The sequence below is a fragment of the Chlorocebus sabaeus genome, chromosome X, assembly GCF_047675955.1.
Source record: "Chlorocebus sabaeus isolate Y175 chromosome X, mChlSab1.0.hap1, whole genome shotgun sequence".
In the NCBI taxonomy this organism is placed as follows: domain Eukaryota; kingdom Metazoa; phylum Chordata; class Mammalia; order Primates; family Cercopithecidae; genus Chlorocebus; species Chlorocebus sabaeus.
The window spans coordinates 111,291,912-111,316,099 of record NC_132933.1 but is presented as its reverse complement, the minus strand read 5'-3'; the positions used below and the strand labels follow the sequence as shown (position 1 = coordinate 111,316,099).

The following is a 24,188-nucleotide window of genomic DNA, read 5'->3' as shown; positions in this document are numbered from 1 at the left end:
ACATAAATAAATAATAAAAAATAAAATATTACAAGTAGACTTGTAAAATAAAGAAAAACTTCATTGATTATCCTATCATAAAGCACTGTTTAAATTTGGGGATATTTATTAATGTTTATGGTTAAGAGCCCTCAGGTCAGAGGACTGAGGATGGAGGTATGCTGAGGCATGCAAAGCACTCAGTGACTGGAACCTCAGAGTGACGGCTCAGTCAATGGTACTGATTGCCTTTTTACAAAAATTTTTTAATCAGGGTTTTGTTATGTTGCTCAGGCTGGTCACAAACTCCTGGCCTCAAGCAATCCTCCTGTCTAGCTGGGATTACAGGCGTGAGCCACCACACCCAGCTTGATTGCCTTTATTTTTATTTGTTTATTTAGAGACAGGGTTTTGTTCTGTCACCCAGGCTGGAGTGCAGTGGCACAATCATGGCTCTCTACAGCCTCGACCTCCTGCCCCAGCCTTCTGAGTAGCTGGGACCACAGGTGTGTGCCACCATGTCCAGTTTGCCTTTATTATTTTTATTTTTATTTTATATACTTATTTATTTTCAGACAGAGTCTCATTCTGTCACCCAGGATGGAGTGCAGTGGCAGGATCTCAGCTCACTGCAACCTCTGCTTCCTGGGTTCAAGCGATCCTCCCGCCTCAGCCTTCTGAGTAGCTGGGACTACAGGTGCACACCACCACACCTGGCTAATTTTGGTACTTTTTGTAGAAATGGGGTTTCGACATGTTGCCCAGGCTGGTCTCGAACTCCTGGGCTCAAGCAATTCACCTGCCTCAGCTGCCAAAAGTGCTAGGATTACAGGTGCCAGCCACTGTGCCACTTATATTTTCTTGATCATTGAGATATTTTTCAATGTTTTTAATAGTAGCTCTCTGTGTAGTCTGTGAAATGTTCATCATGTTCTTTGTTCATTTGTTGGAATGTTAGCATTTTTAACCACTTTATATAACTTCATTGTATAATAAATATATTAACTCTTTGTATATTATATTTGCTGTAAAATGCCTTGCCTTTCTGTTTGTGGTCTACAAGTTTTCATATCAAAGCTGTAATGGTTTCGGCCAGGCGTGGTGGCTCACTCCTGTAATCCCAGCATTTTGGGAGGCCGAGGCGGGCGGATCACCAGGTCAGGAGTTCGAGACCAGCCTGGCCAACATGGTGAAAACCTATCTCTACTAAAAATACAAAAATTAGCCGGGTGTGATGATGGGCACCTGTAATCCCAGCTACTCTGGAGGCTGAGGCAGGAGAATCGCTTGAAACCAGAAAGCGGAGGTTGCAGTGAGCTGAGATCATGCCACTGCACTCCGACCTGGGCAACAAGAGCAAAACTCCGCCTCAAAAAGAAAAAAAAAAAGAAAAAAGAAAAAAAATGCTGTAATGGTTTCATGGGGTGAAATCTTTCTATTGCTTTCTGACTTTTTCCTCCTGCATAAGCTTAAAAGGTTACCCTCTTCCAGAGTTTTACTGACTACTCATTCTATCTGTTTTCATTTTCTAGCACTGAATTTTAGTATTTAACCCTTTAATTGGGCTGAAACTAATTTTGGTGTGTATGTGTATGTGTATATATATACACACATACACACACACACATATATACGTATACATATATATAATTTTTTTTTTTTTTTTGAGACGGAGTCTTGCTCTGTCTCCCAGGCTGGAGTGCAATAGTGCAATCTCAGCTAACTGCAACCTCCGCCTCCCGGGTTCAAGTAATTCTCCTGCCTCAGCCTCCCGAGCAGCTGGAATTATAGGCGTGCCCTGCCACACCCGGCTTATTTTTGTATTTCTCTTTTAGTAGAGATGGGCTTTCACCATGTTGGCCAGGCTGGTCTCGAACTCCTGGCCTCAGATGATCCGTCTGCCTCAGCCTCCCAAAGTGCTGGGATTACAGGTGTGAGCCACCGCACTCAGCCTGGTGTATATCTTAATTGTTTTAGCTTGAGAATAAATTAACATCAGAAAAGGCTACTCATCCTTCATTTATTCTTTTTTCCTTTAGAATTTCCTGTAATTTTCTGTTTATTATTCTAGATGAACAATCTTTTTTTTTGTTGAGAGGGAGTCTCGCTCTGTCGTCCAGGCTGGAGTGCAGTGGCCCGATCTCCGCTCACTGCAAGCTCCGCCTCCCGGGTTCATGCCATTCTCCTGCCTCAGCCTGCCGAGTAGCTGGGACTATAGGCGCCCGCCACGACGCCTGGCTAATTTTTTGTATTTTTTAGTAAGACGGGATTTTACCGTGTTAGCCAGGATGGTCTCGATCTCCTGACCTCGTGATCCACCCCCCTCGGCCTCCCAAAGTGCTGGGATTACAGGCGTGAGCGACCGCGCCTGGCCAATGAACAGTCATTTTATAAAGATCCAGAAAAATCATTGTGTGGTGTTTGGTTTGGTATTATATTAAACTTACACATTAATTTGGAAATAACTGATGCCATTAAAATATTTAATTCTTTCATCCAAAAACATTTCTCTGTTTATCTGCATCTTTTATATTCTCAATGCAGCTTTGCCCTTTTCTCATATCGATCCCATGGATTTGTTAGTTTGAAAACACTTGTAGCAGTTGAGAATGGCATCCTTTCCCCATTAAATTTTCTAACTTTATTGTGAATATATAAGAATACTATTGATTTCTGGGTGTTTTTGTATCTGCTGTTTATTATTTATTATTTATTTTTTGAGACAGGGTCTTGCTGTGTCACCCAGGCTGGAGTATAATGGTGCAATCTCAGCTCACTGAAACCTCCACCTCCCGGGCTCAAGTGAGTTTTTTGTCTCAGCCTCCTGAGTAGCTGCTCTGTAACTCAAATGGTTGTCTAGTTGTCCTTTTTTGTGTTTCAAGGTATACAATGATATTATTAGCAAATATGGATCATTTTGTGTCTTTTCCAATGGTTATACTTTGTTCTGTTGTTGAGAAATGCTTTAAAAGCAATAGTAGCACTTCGGGAGTCTGAGACTGGCAGGTCGCTTGAGCCCAGGAGTTTGAGACCAGCCTGGGCAACATGGCAAAACCTTGTCTCTATAATAACAAAATACAAAAATTAGCCGGGCATGGTGGTGCCTGTAGTCCCAGCTACATGGGGTGATGAGGTGGGAGGATCCCTTGAGCCCAAGTTTGAGGCTGTAGTGAGCTGTGATCACACCACTGCACTGCAGTCTGGGTGACAGAGTGGGACACTAAAAATAAAAATATAAATTAAAAATATAAATAAAAGCAATAGTAAATAATTATGATGGAGGCAGATATGTTATGTAATAGAACAATGTGTTTAGTATGACTTTCTGACTGTGTTAAAAATATGTACAGGGCCAGGTGGGGTGGCTCACATCTGTAATCCCAGCACTTTGGGGGCCCAGGTGGGAGGACTACTTGAGTCCAGGTGTCTGAGATCAGCCTGGGTGACATGGCGAAACCCCATCTCTACAAAAAATACAAAAATTAGCCTGGCATGGTGGCGCACGCCTGTAGTCCCAGCTACTGGGGAGGCTGGGATGGGAGGATCACTTGAGTCCGGGAGGTTGAGGCTACAGTGAGCTGTGATTATGCTACTGCACTCCAGCCTGGGCAACAGAGTAAAAACCTGTCTCAAAAACGAAAAAAAAAAAAAGCAAAACATATGTGTGTGTGTGTGTGTGTATATATATATTTAGTATATATATATTTAGTATGTGTATATATATACATACAGACACACACATATATAAATTTACACTAGCCTGCTAGCCTGACAGATATACATAGATATGTTTATAGCAGTTGGCTCTGCGTAGCAGAATGTGGTTGAATCTACCTTTTTTTTGTTTGTTTATCCATATTTTCTAATCGTTCTATGATGATCACGTGTTATGTAATTTTTAAATAATGGCAACTTTAATGCCTTTGTTGTGTCACTTCTAGGTGGATTATGTTGGCTGTGGGTTGAAACAGTTATTCTGTATATGTTAAGAATATGTCGTATCTTAATTTTAAGGATTTTTTGTTTGTTTTTAAATTAGAACTGGGTGTTGAAATGTGTGAAGTGAATTTTTTTTTTTTTTTTTGGCAGCTGCAAAGATGATCATGGTTTTCCTCGTTTCCTTTTTGTAACTGAGATATATTTTACAGAAAATAAAATGCACAGATCCTAGGTGTTCAGTCTGATGTGTTTTGACCATTGTATACACCCATGCAACCGCCACTGAAAACAAGAAGTGAACATTTCCACCACCCCCAGAAAGTTCTGGGGAAAATTCTGTGGTAAGCTGTTGATTTATGTGGCTAAGCTGCTGCCACCTGCTTTGTACATGGTCTCCATTTCCCCATCTCCGGCCTCAGTTTAACATCCTACAGGCCTGAAGCCACTTTTTTTTTTTTTTTTTTTTTTTTGAATTTCTCTCGTCGCCCAGGCTGGAGTGCACTGGCGCGATCTCCGCTCACCACAACCTCCACCTCCCGGGTTCAAGCGATTCTCCTGCCTCAGCCTCCCGAGTAGCTGGGATTACAGGCACGTGCCACCACGCCTGGCTAATTTTGCATTTTTAGTAGAGACAGGGTTTCTCCATGTTGGCCAGGCTGGTCTTAAATTCCCGACCTCAGGTGATCTGCCCACCTTGGCCTCCCAAAGTGCTGGGATTACAGGCATGAGCCACCACGCCCGGCCTGAAGCCACTTTTGAGGTCCCAGCAGGCTGCTCTGTCACTCTCAAGTTGTTCATCAGACCACTCTGGTGGCAGAAGGGAGCCAGATTCTCTGCAGGGCAAGTGGCCATGGGGAGGGGCTATAAAGCTGCCTTTGGAGGAGTGAAGAGGGCAACAGCAGTGGATTGAAGCTTTTCGAGGTCCTGCCTAAGAATGCATCTATGGCAAAAACGTTTCTGGGCACCACTCCCTGAAAGGTTTATTTTTTAAATTTTTTTGCGATGGAGTCTTGCTCTATCACCCAGGCTGGAGTGCAGTGGCACAATCTCGGCTCACTGCAACCTCTGCCTCCCGGGTTCAAGGGGTTCTCTTGCTTCAGCCTTCCGAGTGGCTGGGATTACAGACACCTGCCACTACGCCCAGCTAATGTTTGTATTTTTAGTAGAGATGGGGTTTCACCATGTTGGCCAGGCTGGTCTCGAACTCCTGACCTCAAATGATCCGCCAGCTTTGGCCTCGCAAAGTGCTGGGATTACAGTTGAGAGCCACTGCACCTGGCTTGAAAGGTAATGATGGGTGAGGAGAGTAGGGAATACGTGTGGTGGGTGCAGTATTTCCGACAGTGCCACAGCCATGGGATTTTATCTGCAGGCCCCATGCCTTGTGTGTGTGCTCACTTGTTGATAAAGTCACATACCACTTTCTGGAACATTCTCTCCCAGAGCATCCCTTCCTTTAGTGACTAGGTAACTCACTTGCACTACAACATTGACCTTTCATAGGGCTTGCTACCCTCAGTGACCTTGAACTCTGTCTAGTACTCTGCACTAATCTCATTGCATTCTTTTTGCATGATGTGCTGTTCATGGTGGTTCATGGAATGATCTTCAGCTTATCATATTATAGCAAACTGGGCAAAAACACAGAAAAGACATGTTTATATTTTTCTACCAGCTTAATATTGACATGTTGGATGTGTTTTAAATACCATGAAGTTCAAAAAATGAGCTTTACGGTAGCATTTTGCTTTCTGTCCTCTGTGTATCTAGGGTAAGAAGTCTGTAAAAAGGTAACGGGATTTTCTGAACTGAAAGGCCAGGGGCTCATATTTTGCGTCTGAATGTGGCCTACACTCTTCTATACAATTTTTGTAGCGTGATATTTATTTGAGTAAAGCAAATAATCACTGGTAGGTTATGTTTCCTTCATATGGGTCTTCTGAAAGTGAGCCAGGTAAGCTCATTCAGGCCTGGGCTCTTCCTGGGGTGTGTGTGACACATACAAGTGTTGCCTCTGAAGCCACCATGATTCCTTGCTTTGGCAAAGCATAGGGCAAGGGCAGGGAAGGAATCGTGTGTAAACCAGGTTAGTGAGGCACGCCAGGAAGCACATCCCAGACTCCAGCCAGAGACCAAATCAAACCATGAAATCACAAAGGCACTGCGTGGAGCGGCAGTGCCGGAGCAGGCGTCCTCCCACGGCTCTTGATGCAAATGTCAACCAAGGGCCACATTTTCCATGCTGCGGCACCTACACCACCAAAATCAATTTAGACTTCTATTTCTAGGAGATGTCACAACTTAGACTTTTTCTTTTTTCTTTCTTTCTTTCTGTTTTTTTTTTTTTTTTAAAGATGAAGTTATTTTAAGCCTGCATCCAAATGCAAGCAACTGAGCTGGAACTGCTTGCAGGATGCCGTCTGTTAACAGCCATGGCTGAAGACTGAAACCTGCAGGATGGGCACCAGGAGCCTGGGTTGTGCTCCTCTACAGGGGCGGGAGCTGTCCCTCTGCAACACCCCCACCCCACCCCAACCATTGCGGGAAAGTGTCTGAGGCCTAACTGTGTGGATGAACTCTGCAGGGGCCTTTAGAAATCAGGCCATCCCTCTTCTTTTAACCCTCTGTTGTTTGTCCCCAAGCTGTTTGACCTGCAATCTGAGGAGACAACTGCCTTTTCATGTTTTATACATTTTATTCATACATTTCTCCAACTTTGAAATGACAAAAGCCCAATTCTATGGTTTCCCATTACACAGCATCCTACAGGTATGTATATTCTACAAGGAATACTATGGAGTTTCTCTTCTTCCCCTGTCACACAAGATAACTGATTAGGGTTTCATCAATTTGTACTGTGCCGGCAGCGCACCAGCATTCTGGTTGTTCCGGCGACAGGGCAAAGGAATCAGGATGGGAGGGCGTGTGCTAAGGCATGTAAATAGATACACACAGAGAGAAAGAAAAGCAGGACATTTACAAAGAATCCAAACCTTTCCAATCCCTTCAGCTCCTGGGTGTTGAGGGACACCTCCTGCACAAACGCTCTTGCAAGCTAAGGCTCTGCTGTACCCTGCAAATACTTAAAATTGGATACGGTGAAATATACAACAACCATTAACATCTCTCTCTTTTTATCACTGAGACAATACTTCAACACCTTTTATAAAAAGGCAATAATACATACAGAAAAAAGAACACGTTGGCAAAACTTTATGCAAAACCACCCCAGAACTGAGTTTGAATGGGGACGCGCCTACACTGCAATTAAACACGATACTCGGGTCTCAGCACGTGAGGGTTGTGTGGCCTTCACATCAGTCATGCTGCCTGCTGCACCCGGCAGCCGCCTACCTGCCTGCACAGATGACATTCCGGGAAACAGCTAAGACTGGAAATCAATTCTCCCAATTCTTGGTCTCTTCCAAATAAAAAAAAATAGGGGGAGCCACTCATTGTGGAGGAATGCTTATTTCTGTTCCCAAGGACAACTCCTGCTACAGAGGCTGTACTTCCTCCGGGTCCAGAGAGGGTCACCCCAAGCCTCTGTCAGTAAGAACACTGGCGTGTTCTCTCAGTCACACACCGGAGAGAATGGAGCTAACACATAAATAGTAGCTAAATTTTGAGTTTCTGAGCGTGCACAGAGATTGAGCTGTGCTTGGGGCCAGAAAGGAGGTCTCCTGTGTGGTGACAAACGTCTCTTTCCATTTTCTTTTGCTCAGTCCATTTGCACAGGTTCAAGGGAGTTGATGGAGGGTCAGATGAGAGGTGGTGGGAGCTCAGGATTTTCTATCCCCACAAAGAGCTAAGACTTGGGAGTGCTGGCCCCAGAGATGGTGCGGCCCTCTTTCTACTTCTGTTTCTGTGGGCTCTGTCTGCCCACCTGCTGCACAAAGCAAGGCAGGGGAAAAACCAGATGGGAACATGGTAGGGAATATCCTCTTCTTTTCCCTTTTCTCCCACTTCCTGGATGTATGTGACAGTTAAACTTCACCCACTAAGCTGGAAAATCTGGGACTCCCCATAGCTCCAAGTTTAAGGCAAACTGATGTGTGCACAGGCAAAGCCAATCAAGCCACGAGCTTGGAGGAGAGTCCTGTATCCAGATATTCCAAACAGAGAGGGAACTCTTATTTCTAAAGGAGTTAGAAAAGGAAAGGCTCTGGCAAATGAAATGATCTGTGATTAAAGTTTGTAGCCTTTCTGTAAGCTGCAGTGAGAAAGGAAAGCATCTTTTAATAGAAGAATTTGAGGCGCAGAGCAAGAGAGCCACGCTCAGGGGCCTTTAACCTATTACAGGCTGTAATCGCTCTCAGTATTGTAAGCCCTAGTCAAGAGGATGGAATGAGGAGGCTGTGTTCAGTTCTGAGAAAACAAGAAACACACACGAGTTTGATAATAGGAAGCAAGAAGGAGGAGGGATGAGGACGACAAGGAGCTTGGTTTTGGAATGCCGATTCCAAGGTGCCTTCTCTTTCCAAAGAGACAGCGTGGGAGGCATTTCTATTAAGAATTTGTTAATCAAGCAGTTTTCTTGGTAGCTTTAGCAACACAGATTCTCTTTGCCCCAAGTTAAGAAACTGGCCTGAAATTAAAAAAAAAAAAAAAAAAAAAAAGGACATGACATCAGTGGGGGACAAAAGAGAGCTGGTTTTAGGTTGACTTGTTTTTCAAGGGCAGTTTCCACGCTGGGAATCTTCCTGGAGGGTGGTTCAATTGACTAAACTTTTTCAAGAAACAAACTTGAAGCCTTAATGAAGAGACAAATACAAGTGATTTAAAAACAAAAGAACTCTGCAGCGATCAGATCAAAGGCTGTAAAAAGATAATAGTAGCTGCAGCCCAGGCCTGCCTGGAGCACAGAGGAAGGCTTGGCCCACTGGCTGGCTCTAGCAGCCTAAGAAGGAATTGGACGGGGAACAAAACACCTCCTGCATTTCTCCTGCAGTGGGGGACTTTGCGACATCTTCAGATATTCCGCCACCAATAGGATGGGCTGGGACGATGCCTTCTGAATGCAAACAGCAAGAAGTAGGTCAACCATTTCTTTTACTCTCTGAGCAAATATTTTAAATCATCTCACCTGACAAGAGATACATTTAATTGCATTTAAAAAGGCTACAATGTTATCTTGACACTGGGAAACTTCCAGATGAATTAAATCCAGTGACATTTCCCTTTTCAGCGTTAAAATGGGATATGCTGCATGTGGAAAGTAATTACTGTCTTGTGATTGGAAAATCAGGACATTTCATCTGTTTAACAAAGAATTCAACATATAAAAACACTCCCTTTCTTGCTGTGGGGAATGGAGTTGGGTGGGGGAGAGAACCTTCAAAATATGGCTCTCCAGTACTTCAACTGACCACTAATAAGATTTAGTACTCTAATCATTCGTTCTGGTCTTTAAAAGGAGCGGGGGAGGTTCTGCTGATGGAATGGAAGCAGTAAAGAAGCTTTTTAGCAATTTTCTCTGATTGCTTAGTGGACAATTGTAAGGTAGCAGTAGCAGCAGCAGCAATGTACTGAAATTACTCTGAATTCAGAAATTTAAGTATATGCAGCTAGGTCATAAAGACACTGCTTTAGAGAAGACATGTATTAGTGGAATGGAACAGATAACCTCTTTGAGAAGTCAATGAGTTCTGCATGCAGGGATTTCACCATCGGAATGATGGCAAGAATGATGCCTGCCTGGGTGCTTCTCAGAGGATGTATAAAGCCACTGAGGAAGAGGGCTACAGTGCCTGTGAATTCTGGGGCCACAGACATTTAAGTTGGCATTGCTTTTCTCTTCCTCTGCTTAATCCACCTTTATAAACATGGCAGATGGCTTAAGACAGGCATCGTCAGCATCTCTGGAGATGTGGGCTCAAAGGGCAAGTGGGGGCGTGGGGGTTTCCACTAGAGGGAGGGAAGTTTCTGTTTCCCATGTGTTAGTTGTAGTTGTCTTTGTGCTTCACCAGAAAAGAGGTAGAGTGGGCACCTTCACACTAAGAGCCCAAATTGTGGTCAGTACCATACCAGGAATGACTGTCTGGCCGTGGCATCTGTCAGATTTGAATCAGTCCTAACACAGCCCTAACCAACTCTTTGAAAGTTTCTCTCTCCATCTAGCGTGAGACCATTGTTGAGCTTGTCTCTGGTTTGGTGGCTTGGTCACCCCACCGTGGGGCCCAAATAGAAGTAGTTCACTCAATACCTTGTTAGTAAGTTGCAGACTCATCTGGTCACTGACAAAGAACAACATCAGAAAAAAAAAATCGTCATCATTTCATAATAGGCAGTGGGGGCGGAGGCGGGTAGGGTGCTGACAACGTAAAAGAAGTATACTAATTCCTTCTCTGTTTGGTCCTTTAAGAGGAGCTGTTCGGCTCAGAAAACACCCTGCATATCCTGCCAAGGCACAAAGTGACAAGGCCATCTAACCTACAAGAAGCAAAAAACGATGGTATGTTTTCAAGGATCACAGGTTAATATAAGTACTTCACACCCTCACACGCTAATGAAAACCATTCTACTGACCTCTGGCAAAGAGTCTGAGAACCCCAGTCCAAATCTCCTATATTGGAAGAATGTGACTTCATGGAAGGGTTATGAGATGGTTAATGTCTCTAAAGCAACAAGGACAGATGATTCCCCTGTGCCAAGGGATACAGCAAGAGGAAGAAGAGACCACAGGTGGCCTCCAGTACACCCGTGGCCCTTGGGCGCATGGCTCTGTGCGAGTCAGACGCGGTCCAGCTGTGCTCTGGCAGGCTCCTTTGTCGCCCTGCCAACTGATACTCACTCCTGGGCCTTCAAAGGTTCGATGAGCATCTAACAAATTATACAATTGAAAAGATTATCAGCTTGGAAGCCTGAACAAATCTATAATGAAATGAAGGACCCAAAGGCATTTTAATTATTGAACACATAAAAGGAAGTATATTTAAAAAAAATTGGTCAAACTGTCCTGTTATCATTTTAAAGGAATTTACAGGGCTGTTATAGATTATTCTTTTGGAATATTTCAGTTTATAGCAAATGCCTAAACTGGTTTCTTCATTGCACAGTATTTTCTCTTAAAATGGGCGCTTTAAAACAATTACATACAGATTAAAAATCCTCATTTCTTTGCTTAATTAAAACGTTAATACTCTTAGACAACACAGATCTGAAATGGTGAAACCAGCAATTCCCCCCCACCTTACAACAAATTAAATTGAGACAAAATTACAAACACATTTCACTACATGATTATTATTAATAAAAATCAGTTTCTTTTTTTTTTTATAAAGTTGCCCAAAATGCAAGGGATGTGCATAGGTTTACAACTTAGTCATAATAGCATTTTATTCTTATTCCCCTGGGTGTGCCCCATGAACGGAATGTAGAATGTACTTTGCTGTAGATTACAGATTGTTTTGTCCAACACAGACACACCGACAGCATAAACGCTCGCGACTGTCCACATGCATTAAGAGTCAAGACCCAACTTCAAATCTCTAAAAGGTTTACAGGGTGCTTCAAAGAGACAGTATCACATTATCTGGATGTTACATAAAGGACTTAAAAAAAAAATACTATTCTAAAAAAAAAAAAAAAAGAGAAAAAAGGCCTTTAAAAATTTATGACTGTTTTGTAATCACTACACTAATTATTTCAAATAAATAAAGGAAAGAAAGATATTCCAATCCATAAAATCAGACTCTAAAAAGAATGTAGTGTTCCACCCCCAGTCAAGGTAACAGAATCATTGTTTATTATTATTAAAATAGATTATAGAAAGCAGCATCTATTTTGTGCAGTTTTTAGGGGCCTTGGAAATAAAAAGCTATGATTTCCAAAAATATAACATTCCAAAGGATTGAATAATACATACATTTAAAGATACATTTTATTAAAGTTTAGGAGAACTGATTAAAAAAGATACTGTCTCTTTAAATTAGTGTGTAATTTTTTTTCTCCTCCTATCTATTCGGACATGACAATAATTATAAATGTAGGTCACACTACAACTAGGTAGTCTCTAGGGACCATGACCTGCTGACACAAGGCCGATAACAAAGAGGCTTTTCCACGTATGAGGTGCTCCCAGTTATGCTCAGATATCTGGGGAGAGGCCTAATAGACCCAGGAGACAGGGACCCACTGTGGGGCTGTGCACACGAGCTCAACAGCTTCCTCCAGATGTCTGATTGTCTCATCAATTTCATTGTTGATAATTGTGAGATCGAAGTAGTGTGCATATGTTCTCTGTAAGATGTCAGACTCCTTCTGCAGACGCTGAAGAGATTCATCCTAAATGGTGATGAGATGGAGGTAGGGGTGGGCATGAGAGGAGGAAAAGCAAACAGAAGAGAGAAGTCAGTTGGATTCATTTTCTTTTCACATTTTTGTTCATCCCAGTGTCAGAAACAGTCAAGGCCAGACCCTGACATGCCGTATTCCAGCATGAGGCCAAGTCCGCTCCATGACAGAGGAGATAGTGATTGCTCAACATGCAACAGAGGGTCCATGACAAAGCAGACGAACCAGAGAAAACAGACACTCTTCAGGAAACACGCCACCCCTACTCAGGCCTAGCTATGCCTGTCCCCAGAGTCAGGCTTGGCAGGGCCATGCCAGATGTGGGTTAGAGTGGCTATGGTGGCCCAAACATGCCCACAGGAAGCCCCCCGCCCTAGCCTCAAGCCACTCTCCCAATTGGGAGAGGTCTATGGTGGCAAGGCCGGAGCTCTTTGCCCCCCTCCCCTTGGTCCTCCACACTCACTGGAGCCAGGCCTCAGGGCCCAGCTGGGTTTGCACCAGCAAGTCCCTGCCCTTGGATGACAAATTAAGTTGTATTTTTTCCTCTTGTACTTAAAGGTGCCACCTTTCCAGGAATTCAATGACATATAATGGCCCTCACTCAATAGCAGCTGATGCCAGAGGCAAAAGCTCTTTGAGTGTTACAAATAATGGCCGGAATAAGGCTGTTTCCCCAACAAACAGCACCTGGCATCTGATGAATCCCCCCAAATTGGTCTGCATTAGAAATGGCTGGACAAATGTCACTGTTCACAGGTCCTCGTATCTCTTATGAAAAAAACCAAAGGAAGAGAAGCTGCTGAACTCTAGAGAGGTTTGCTGCAACAAAGGATGTTCCCTAAGCTGCAGCTTGCCACAGATTTTAAGAACTCTCGCAAGAGGGATCCAACAGGAGGAGGGAGTTTAGGTCCCAGCTTTGTCATGCAAGTGTAGCTTCCGCTACAGAGTGGCAGTTCTTTCAAGACAGGGGTCTCTTAAGAGCCACCAGAAAGAAGTCTGCCTCTATATCTTCATGAGTCAAATTTGTCATGCTGAACTCCCAAAGGGCAAGTTCAACCTTGACACTAGGAAACTTTGTGAGTCAAATTAACCACCCCCTACCTGCCAAACACTAGGTGGGTGAGCTCTTGGGCTGAGTCTTAAATATACATAGAGATAATGAAATACCTCTTTATTTGATGAGTGGCTCTGTCTCCAGCTATAAACCTGTCTTGTGTGCCCTGTAATTGCTGTGCCCCAGCATTAGGCATAGTGCCTTACACATAGTAAGTGCTTAATAAATGCTGTCAAAAGAACAAGCACTTGTCTGACTAGTGCCAGTCATTATAGGGTTTTACAAGTATTAAATCTAAAATCAAGAGACTGAGCAATTCTTCCCAGAAATGGGGGCCCCAGGTGACAGAGAAAGATCTCCAGAGAAAATAAAAGATGCAGTATCTTCAAGGACCTAGGAGCCGTAGTGCCCAGTACTGGCTTAGGGCCCCTCCCCTCCTCTTCTCTAAGGCCCCTCTGTTATTGGCAAGAGACCCTTCCTGGTGAGGCTGCTGGGAGGTCCAGGCAAGCCTCAGCTCTCTGGGTACAGCTCTCAAGAAAGGGGACTAGAAGTAAGATAAAGAGACTTGCTTGATTCTGTCCTGGCCCTGCAGTGGGCATGCACAGACACCACAGCAGACGGGAACTCAATCTTTTCTCTCAGGGCACTCTGAACCAAGAATGTCCTACCTGTTTTGTCCTCTTTTACAGGCATTTCAAAGCAGGACAGGGCATGCTTTGAATGAGAGTGTTAAGTACTACAGTGTAGCTAAGACCCCAGTTAATCATCACCTTCTAGTTCTGCTTGCACTTAAAAAGCATAGTATTTTCACTGTGGCTTTACTTAATAACCAACACAATGCAAAAAACAACAACAACAACAAAAACCGCCATTTTAGCAAACGTGCATTCACCCAAAGACAGGAGTGCTTCCTACCAGGATGAAAAGGAACAGTTCCTACAACATCACTGTCTGGCACACGGGATTCTATTTGAATATGTAGTCCTGAGCTTCAGAAGCCACTAGCAGAGTTTATGACTTGCTCAGCAAGCTGGGCTGATGAAAATATTCAAGAAAATGTATGGCTGAAAGTATTGCATTTTTAATGTAGGTCTCTTTACAGAAAAATAAAGCTCCCTCTTAAGAATCTTTTAAGATGAAGCTATATTTGTCAGTCTCTTCCTCGACAACAGCTTGTCTGTGTGCTTGACTCACACGTGAGCAGGGTTTAACTCAGTGAAAACAAAATGCCTTTATTCTAACAGCAAAAGCAAGGATTTGTGGGAACAAAGTATCTACATTCTAAATCTATTAAAAGAAACAAGGCTGTATTTCACTAACTCCTAGCTGGTACTTACAGGCAATTTTCTGCACCATTTTGGCAGCTATGGAAAATTAGTAAAAGGGCAGGAAAACAGGCAAAACAAAAACAAAGCAAAGATGATGATTCAAGAAAAATACATGGCAACTTAAGGATAAAAGCTAACCACAATGTGGAGTTTCAAACATGCTTGTGTATTAAAAAAGATGGGAAAGTAGAATTTTACAAAGGAATATACCTCTTGCAGATGAAATGACAAAAGCATGACGGAAAATATGAGTAACATAGATAAATCAAAATCCTGAATCTTCCTTAAAGGTACACAAAGGGAAAATTTCCAAGCCTTGATTTAACTAGATTTTTTTTTTTTTTTTTTTTTTTTTGGAGACGGAGTCTCGCTCTGTCACCCAGGCTGGAGTGCAGTGGCCGGATCTCAGCTCACTGCAAGCTCCGCCTCCCGGGTTTTCGCCATTCTCCTGCCTCAGCCTCCCGAGTAGATTTAACTAGATTTTAAGCTTGGGTGAGTTTAGGTCAGTGCTGACTGAACAGAGTCGAATCCTCTGATGATTTCTAGAACCTGAAAGCAACTGTCTTCAGGATAACTTTGTATAAGAGTCTCCCCTTAACTAAGGAACCTACAGCAGATAGGCACTGCTACACTTAGCAGACACATTGTAACTACCCTTTGTATCTGCTCAGCAATGGAAAACCTTCTAAAAGTCGGCAGCCAACTCTCATGAGTACCACGTCTGTGGCAGTTTCTGACTTGAGCTGGCTTGACAGTGGACAGAGCTGATTTCTAGGTTTGGTAGTCTCCAGGGGCCTGGAGAGAAATTCCACAAAGGTTCCACTCCACGGGCCGCACAATCCGTAACTGGGTAGGGAGTAGGCTGGCAGCCCTGGAGGTTGTGAGACACCTGGGATGCCTTGGTCCTGGTGGGAGTGAGGGGGTTTGTCCTCAGATTTTAGAAGTCAACTTACTGATAAGGCTGTCCCATGTAGCATTCTACTCCACATCCCATTTCATCAGAGCAGCCTTGCTGCAAATGTAGGTTGACACGCTTCTGACTGTGCTGGGGACTAAGGCTTGATCCTTACGGCTTATTTGCGGAAAAACAGATTGATTCTTACCTCATTTAAACCTGGAGTAATAGTTGGTGCAGCAATGAAAACAACAAAAGGAGCAAACTCTGCAGTTCTCAGGACCTTCAGTGCCTGTGTTAAGAAAAAAAAAAAAGAAAAATCCCGACTTAAAAGAAGAAATAACTAATGTAACTTTCAAATGAGTCTATAAAAATTTTTATACAACTGAAAATTTCAAGCCCTTGGCTCAAATTTTTGGCAAGGTATTATTAAATTTACCAACTTTATACATAACTTATATTACTTTTTTTCTAAAGGATGGACAATAGCCATCAGACAATAAAAGTTGGCAAACTGGACATTTTTCTTATGACTCATGAATCAATCTCTTTTTCTTCATAAAAGTTAATACTGATTATGTTGGTTAATGTCCATTTAAACCTGGCTATTAGTTGTAGCCTGAATTTTAATCCACAGGAAATGCATTTAAGGAGAGACTTGGACCTGCAGGCTGGTTTTACCACTAATCTGGAGGCCACTCCCTCACATTTCAAATTTCAAATCGCTAGCCAAGGACTGCTAGCAAATCTGTCCACTGTAACTGTGCGTTGCTCTGCTGAAAAGCCCCCGGGACTCCTGGGGAAGGGGGAAGCTTGCCCAGGGCTGGAGTTAGGAGCCCTAGACTTTGTGTCTTAGTCCTGTCGCTAAAGACACTGCGTGGCTGTGGGCAATGTGTAGGCCCATGAGAAATCGCTGCATTCAAGAGAGAAGGGCCTCTGAGATCCCTTTCAGTTCCCTTCCAAGGCACTGAAAACCTCTAACTGCAAGCTACTAGTTTGGATAGATATACTGCAATGCTGCAATCAGATGCTGCGGGAGTTAATTCTGCTAAGGGATTACTGTTTCAGCTCCTCCCCAGGAGGATATGATTATCTTGGAGGTTACAAACTCCCTTCCAAGGAACAAAACCCAACACATACAGATACCCAATTCACAAGTGACTGACATGTGATTAATTCATATGCGCTGGGGTAAATATCTTGCTGTCATTTACACAAGAACTTAACTATCCTGCTCCCTACATATTTTGCTTTCTAAATGGTCTTTAAATTTGCTTGCTTCGTGCTATTCCTATTGCTCCATCTTTTGCCCGGCTTATTGTCATAGTAATCAGACTGGTTGCCCTGCCTCTGGTTTTGCTGCTTTCCAATCGACACTCTACCCTGCTACTGGAATGATCTTTCTGAAATTCAAAACCCATGGCTCTCCTGCTCAGAATTCAACAGTTCCCTCTTGGCCTCAGGATAAAATGTATACTCCTCAGCATGAATGTCACCTCTCTCCCTCATAAGCATGCCTGTGCTTAACCTCTTCAGCCTTTTTCTCTGCCCCTTTGCCTCCATGGGCCAGCCGTCCTGAACTACTTTCAGTTCCAGAAAGGGCCAGACTCTCTTCTGGCTTTCCGGCCTTTTGACTTACTACTCCCTCTGCCTGGACCTCCCATCCTCTCTTCCCCTTCCCCACTCGTCCTTTTGCTTGGCTGAGTAATCCTTCAGAACTCAGCACTGATGCTCTTTTCTCTGGGAAGTCCTTTGTGGGCTCTGAGACCCTCCCATGTGCTCCTGAAGTACCCATCACATGGGAAACCCAAGACCCCAGGGACTAGCGGGTACCCTCCTTCAGGGCAGGGACTGTGTCTTCTTCAGTTGTCTCACTCATGGCCAATATGGTACCCAGCATAAACTGCCCTTATAAAAAAATTAAAATGTAAAAATAGTAGATATAATTTGCACAGAATTTATTTTGTCTTTTAAGGCAGGTTCATCTACAGAGCACTCCACTCTCTTGGCCAAAGGGACTCTCTTAGCCTCTTTGTGTATATAGGCATGTAAGAGACAAATTTGACATGAAAGCTTCTTTCTTTTTTTAGTGCAAGGTTGACTTTCACTAGGATTGATTATATTTCTGAATTTTAGTCACACAGCATTTTCTTGTGGGTTGAGGGAGACTGGTACATTGTATTTATCCATCAAAGTTCTTTAATTCTTAAAGTCCTAGGCTCTGATTCCTCTGGTAAGAAAGCTCTTTAAGCTTGCATATATGTTAATTTTTGAAAGAGGTAACTGGCAATTTCTTTGCCAGTCCTTTTATGACTGAAGACTTTAGCAAGGAACAAACATTATGATGAAGTCCATATATAGGTCAAGCAAGCTAACAGGGATCTTCACTTAGAAATATCCTTTATGTCAGTATTATCTTAGGCCTTTTTTCCTTCCTTCCTATACTCATAGATCAGGTGAATACAGGGTCAGGTGAGACAAGGTTTTCTCATCACCCCTACTCCTGGTCACACACATATACCCATCCCATAGCCTGCTTCTGGGCAACTGAGATGGGAAAGAACCCTATTTGCTTCTATCTCCAAAGCTACTCTGAGTTCTAGATGGAAGTCCACCCAGCCTGGAGGCTGAACAGAACTCACGGATGAAGTAGAGAATGACACCCTGGGCATGAAATGGTTTTTTTCTCCACTCAGTGGCCCAGCCTGCCAGGTACCCAATCCTTCTCATGTTTTCCATTCCAGCTATCACATTACAACAGCAGAAAACAAACTGTTTGGAACATTAGTTTAGCTTTCTGCAGATTGCCCATCTCTGCACTGCATTCATGTCCTTGGTCTGTATCCATAGACTGCACTTACTGCATAAAACCATCAATGGTGGCCATGTTCCTCACATTGCCAGATGCCTCTCATGTCTACGAATCAGGTTATATTCCTTGATTTCCTTTTTTTTTGCCCTGGTTGTCAGGAAGTTCAGAGCCAAATTTAATATTTATCACAGTAACTAAAGTAGCCCTGTGGTTAGCATATTTGCTCTCTCCTCCTTTTTGTGGCTTTTTCTATTCCTGTACTTTATTATTGTACTTTCAAAAATTCTAAGATGCCTCAAATCCTGATTGAGATTTTCCTGTCTAGTCAGCCTTGTATTTTCAGCAGACTCACCACACATTTCCTCACTTGTTCTTGAAGGTCTTTGTGCCATACTCTGCACTACTTATGGGTCTCAAGTGAGTGCCACTTTTGGTGCTGTGGCAGCCTGACTGAGGTTCAGAGTTACTTCAGGGATAGGAAATGGAATTGCTCACAAGGATTCCCCTCTCCCAGGCAGTTAACAGGTGACTTAAAGATGAACTCTAAGCCCTCTTCCTTTCTGACTCAGGATGAGGCACAAATTTTTTAATGTTCATGGGCAAATATTTCTCTCTGAATCTCTCTGGGATTCGGAGAGAGAGACAGGGACAGAGAGAGAGAGACAGAAAGGGAGAGAGAGGAAGAAAGAGAAAGAGGGAGGGAGAGAGAGAGAGAGAGAGAGAGACAGAGACAGAGAGAGAGTATGAGTGTGTGTGTGTGAAAGAGAGAGAGAGAGAGGAGAAACAGGGACAGATATGGACAGGGAGAGAAAGAGCATGCTCTAGAAAGATCACTGAAAGCATGCTAGATTCAGATAGTCAAAGTAACATTAATATTTGTGGAGATAAATTGATTTTATGGCTTGGCTATGGCCAATAATTAATTTCAGGTTATTATCTTCAAGGAATAGAAACTCATTTGACCCAAGTGTATAAGATGCAGATATCTATTCTGGTTTGCAAGCTTAAAAGGCACACAGGGGCACGCATCTGAGTCATTTGGTACAAAAATCTAAGGGTTTAGGAAGAGTGCAGTGACCCCCGAACCCATCTCAAGAGAGCTAACCGATTTCACAAAATAGTCTCTGGTTCAGAACCTGGCTCTTGTTTTAAAGTATGGATTCCTAACAAGACTGTACGCTACCTCTTGATGATGACCTCTTCCTCTGTGGGCAAAAGCAAAACTACAAATATTCTGCTATTATTAACTTTTTCATGCTACAAATGGATACATCAGAATAAAGTTAAAATCTAAAACCATCACATTAAGCTCTGATTACACAATGGGGCTATGACAGTTTCAGCTTTAGAGGCACAGATTATTTTCTGAGCCATAGCTTTATTTTCATGAGAAATAAATTCTGCAGTTTTTCTTAGGTTTGACTGAATTACAGATTTTTCTGAACATTAAAAAAGAAAAGGAGGCTTTAAATTGTACTACTATGGATAAGGTGAACCATCTTAAGGATTCCCAGGGTTACCTCTTCTAGGGTAGTATAGTGAAAGGAAGTGGGGATTTATTGTAAAAGAATAAAAATTTAAAAATCAACATAGTTCAACTTCACACCTCACTTTCAATTGACTGTAAAGCCTTAATCGAGTCACAAGTATGTTAAGCCTTGGTTTCTCCATCTACAAAAGTAGATACTAATCTCCAGCTCATAGGGTTACAAGGATAAGGTAAGGAGCCATAATGCCTGGCAAAATATATAGCACTTTAAGAACATAATCTATTACTATTTCATGAGAAGCCAGGTTATTAATTTCTTTCTAGTTTAATGTCTTTACCATCATCCTCTAGCTTTAAAGTTGGACCACAACATCTTATCATATAGTGTTATTAGACGTGCTCAATTGGGCCTCAGTTGTCTGAAATAAGATGGCATACAGTATTAGACCGGCACTAAAAGAGTTGGACATGTGTTAGGTGGTTTTCCTATGGTCCACATGTAGTTTGGCAGAAGTGAGAGGATTTAAAAAAATGCCACAAGGTCCTTCTGTTATGGACAGTTTTGGATGTACAATGAGGAAGGAATTTCATCCTCACCATCTTGTCTTCTGAATTGTATTCTTAGCTCCTGACCCTCTGCTTGGCATATAAGTGCTTAATACAAGTTTGTTGGATTGAACTGTCTGTGAGATACTGTAGAGGGGTCATCTAAGAAGCTGGAGTGGGAAAGGGGGGTGGAAAAAAATGTCCTAAGGAGAGAGCCTCCCTGGAGCAATGAGGCTCTGCCTGAAAGCAAGTTGTTCATGGTCACAGGCATCCTGAAGGCAGGATGAAGACCTTGCCCAGACAAGGAGAGACTGGGCTGAGGGCAGAGAAGCCCAAGAGTGAAGCCCAGGCGGCGCAGATTGCGGGCATCCTCAGCTGTACTGTGGTATGCAGCGGTCATTGTGAGACCAGGACTGGCATGAGGCTGGCCTGGGCAGCAGGGCCTGGGACGAGTGTAGTCAACCAGACCAACGGGAGGGGCAGGACCTGGGCAATCCCTATCCCCAGGGCCGCTGGCCCAAAGAGGCTCAGGCAGCCAGGATGCCTATGGCCGACCCTCGGGGCTAGGTGGATCTGAGAGATCACAGTTCTGAGATGCAGGGACCCAGGAAGCAGGAGAGAAGAGTGCAGGTGAGCTCATCCAGCACTCAGGGGAGCAGAGGAGAGTGCCCAGCCGGGGTGAGGAGGTGCTTTGGGGCCAAGTGCAATGGGTAAAAGTAACTGCTGTGGGTGTCCTGAGGAGGCTGAGAGAAGTGTCTCCCATTCAGCAGTGCAGAGCAATGCATGGCTGTGCAAGGGCAAGGAGACAGGGAGAGCTGGACGCTACGGGTGGAGCAGCAGCAGCAGCGGCAGCAGGAGCAGTGGCGGTGGCGGCGGCAGCAGCGGAGGCAGGTAAGGCAGAAAGCCCTCGAAAGTGGACTTAGGTAATGCAGAGGGAGTCTGAGGAGCCCTGCAGCCAGCATACTGCTAGAGACATTACTACCAGCAGAAAACGACGTTCAGGTGAAGACCAGTGTGGAACCCAAGGAGAGGATGTCGAAGACCAGGACCAGGATTGAGACTTTGCCTCTAGCCACCCCTGGCCAGAAGATTTTTCCAATCCCTAGTAAGGAGGGATTAGCAGTTAAACAAAAATCAATCTGTGGTACACATCATATATTTAGTTCTATATAGGTCCAAGTTAATTGTTAAGTAAATGGCAGTGTTCACCCTACTGCTGCTTTCCTCCCTAGCCCCTTAAACAGATCCTTTTGTGGTTTCCAAAGTTCCAAGTTCAAGAACGCCATCAGGTGTTGTAAACGGAAATGGGTGAACCCACTGGCCACAAATTAGGATCCTGGAGCCCAGAAACTGAGCTGTCAGGTCCCACGTCACACAGACTCTGGCTATACAGGTTCTGTCCTTGCTTTAGGGATGGTTAGGGGACCAAGTCTCACAGTGGCCCTTGAACAGGGATTCGCTCTGCCTAGGATAGCCAGGTAAGCCTCCTGATGAAACACAGCCTGCTTGAGGGAAGCTGGTCTACTATTTCAGCAGGTAGCATACTGGTTCTATTTCTAAGTGTTAAAGGAGATTTGGTACAGGTCAGTCCGAGAAATGGCAGACTCGGAGTCACATGGGCACCCACAAGCCTCTCCTGTAACCCACCTTGATGTCTACAACTCCCAAATCCTTCCTACTGTGCTTTACCTCCCATGTCTACTTGGTTTGAACTCAGAGATGAAAAAAGAGCTTGTCAGCATTTTTGATGTAAAGCCTTCAGCTTTCTCTTTTCCAAGTTTAATAATTCCTATTGCAAGACATATCTAGAAACCATTTCATCATCTCTGTGTCTGGCTCTCTTTTGAGTTCTCTTCCAAGTCTTTATCCCTCTCCGACTTTTCGCTCAGGGTCAGGCATTGTGCTCAGGTAAGGAAATGGCAGAGGCTGAGAGACACCATGGGTTTCCATCCCTGCTGTCTTTGACATCTGGGCTCACTCATGCTTGCTTTCATAAAGCTAGTGCTGTGTTTTAGACCCAGGCCCCAGGATCAGTTTCTCACTGGAGATGAACATAATGTGCTGGCAGAGGCTCTGATGGTCCAGCATGAGCTGTACCCAGAGAGGGAAGGTGGCTGTTGTGATAACAAAGTGCCAGAGCCTCATCCTGAGGTCAGATGATTGTAGGATTTCTGGTAGTCGTAGACCCAATCAGGAACCTTATTGAGCTTCTGCATATAATAAACCTCTTAAGAGAATAATGTCTGCTTCTTAAATACCTGGTGTGTGCACTGAGTCCAACGATTAGTCAGCTGGCATTCTAGACTGTGAACCCCCAATGCCTCCATTACTGACACTTTTCCGTAGTTTATGAAATTATGTGACCTGTGACTTTCTGATGGTATTTTTGATTTCAGAATCTGTGCTTATTGGCATGCAGGCAGGATGTCAGACATTCGGGGAGGCTGGGCATTACCTGAGGCTCCACGTCCAGTATTGCAATCAGCCCCTGCTCGTGGATCTTCCGGATGGTCTCCAGTTTTGTCCCATACATTGCATCCTCGTGGCTGCCGTACTCCAAGTACTCGTTATTAGAGATGTCTTGCATCATTTGGTCATGAGATACAAAGTAATAATTCTTTCCATTTTCTTCATCTTTCTTTGGAGGTCTGGTTGTGTCTGCAAAGCCGCATGGCACAAGAGGTTTAAAAGGCGGAGCTGATGAGCTTACTACGCTCCCAACAGATTTACTCAAACCCAGTCTCTTCCTAAAAGCTGTGGATTCTTTAGCATATATCTCATATCCCGTTCTCACCCCCAGTGGCTTTGCAGAACTAAATTCTAGAAACCATATTTATCTGTGTACATCACACCACAGTAGCCAGTGAGTTGTCTGGTTTGGTGAATCTTTCAGTGTTCAGGTGAGATGTATTTTATCCCTTCATGAATCACCACAGGAGGAAGACATGAAATGGTCCAAGACGGATATAACTCGCTGTGTGCCTTACTGCAGTTGAGTCTTGTGTAGAAGGAAAACAGGATAATAAAAAAATGGAAAACTGCATATGGTTAAATTAAATAAGCCAAAATTAAATAAAATTCAAATTTTAGTTTCTCAGTCTCACTAGCGGCATTTCAAGGATTCAATAACAACGTGTGGTTAATGGCCACTGTACTGGACTGTGCAGACATCAAGTACTGTCATTGTCACAGAAAGTTCTATAGAAAAGTGATGGTCTATAACATCTTGCAAAAGGAGAATGTTAGGATATAGCAAAAGGCACATTACACTGAAAACACAATGACTGTGGCCAGACATAGCCATAATTATTATGGAAGACCTCAATCAGGAGGTGACAAACTGGTTTATGGGCCAAATATGGCCTACTGTCTTTTATTTATTCTTTTACTTTGGAGACAGAGTCCCACTCTGTAGCCCAGGCTGGAGTACAGTGGCGCGATCTCAGCTCACTGCAACTTCCGTGTCTTGTGTTCAAGAGATTCTTGTGCCCTCAGCCTCCTGAGTAGCTGGGATTATAGGCATGTACCACTATGCCCAGCTATTTTTTTGTATTTTCAATAGAGATGGGGTTTCACCATGTTGGCCAGACTGGTCTCAAACTCCTGACCTTAGGTGATCTGCCTGCCTCAGTCTCCCAAAGTGCTGGGATTACAGGTGTGAGCCACTGCACCCGGCCACCTACTGTCTGTTTTTGTAAACAAAGTTTTATTGGAACACAGCCATGTGCTTTTGTTTACATATTGTCTATGGTTGTTTTCATGAGATAACAGCAGAGCTAAGTGCTTGTGACAGACTGTATGGCCTTAAAGCCTCAAATGTGTACTATTTGGTCCTTTACAGAAAAGGTTTG

The 24,188-nt window shown here is 43.6% G+C and overlaps 1 protein-coding gene across 11 annotated transcripts in view; it reads right to left on the bottom strand.

Annotated features, from left to right (window-relative positions):
- Nucleotides 1–6,593: 6,593 nt before the first annotated feature.
- Nucleotides 6,594–24,188, bottom strand: part of CASK (calcium/calmodulin dependent serine protein kinase) — a 401,324-nt gene continuing 383,729 nt past the window's right edge. For all 11 annotated transcript variants that reach the window (XM_037992948.2, XM_037992954.2, XM_037992955.2 and 8 more), the window contains 3 exons: nt 22,793–22,995; nt 15,699–15,782; nt 6,594–12,204 (listed from right to left, as the gene is read on the bottom strand). In XM_037992948.2, the coding sequence (XP_037848876.1) occupies nt 12,028–12,204; nt 15,699–15,782; nt 22,793–22,995 (464 nt within the window). In that variant the 3' untranslated portion in view covers nt 6,594–12,027. The remainder of the gene's footprint in view (nt 12,205–15,698; nt 15,783–22,792; nt 22,996–24,188) is intronic.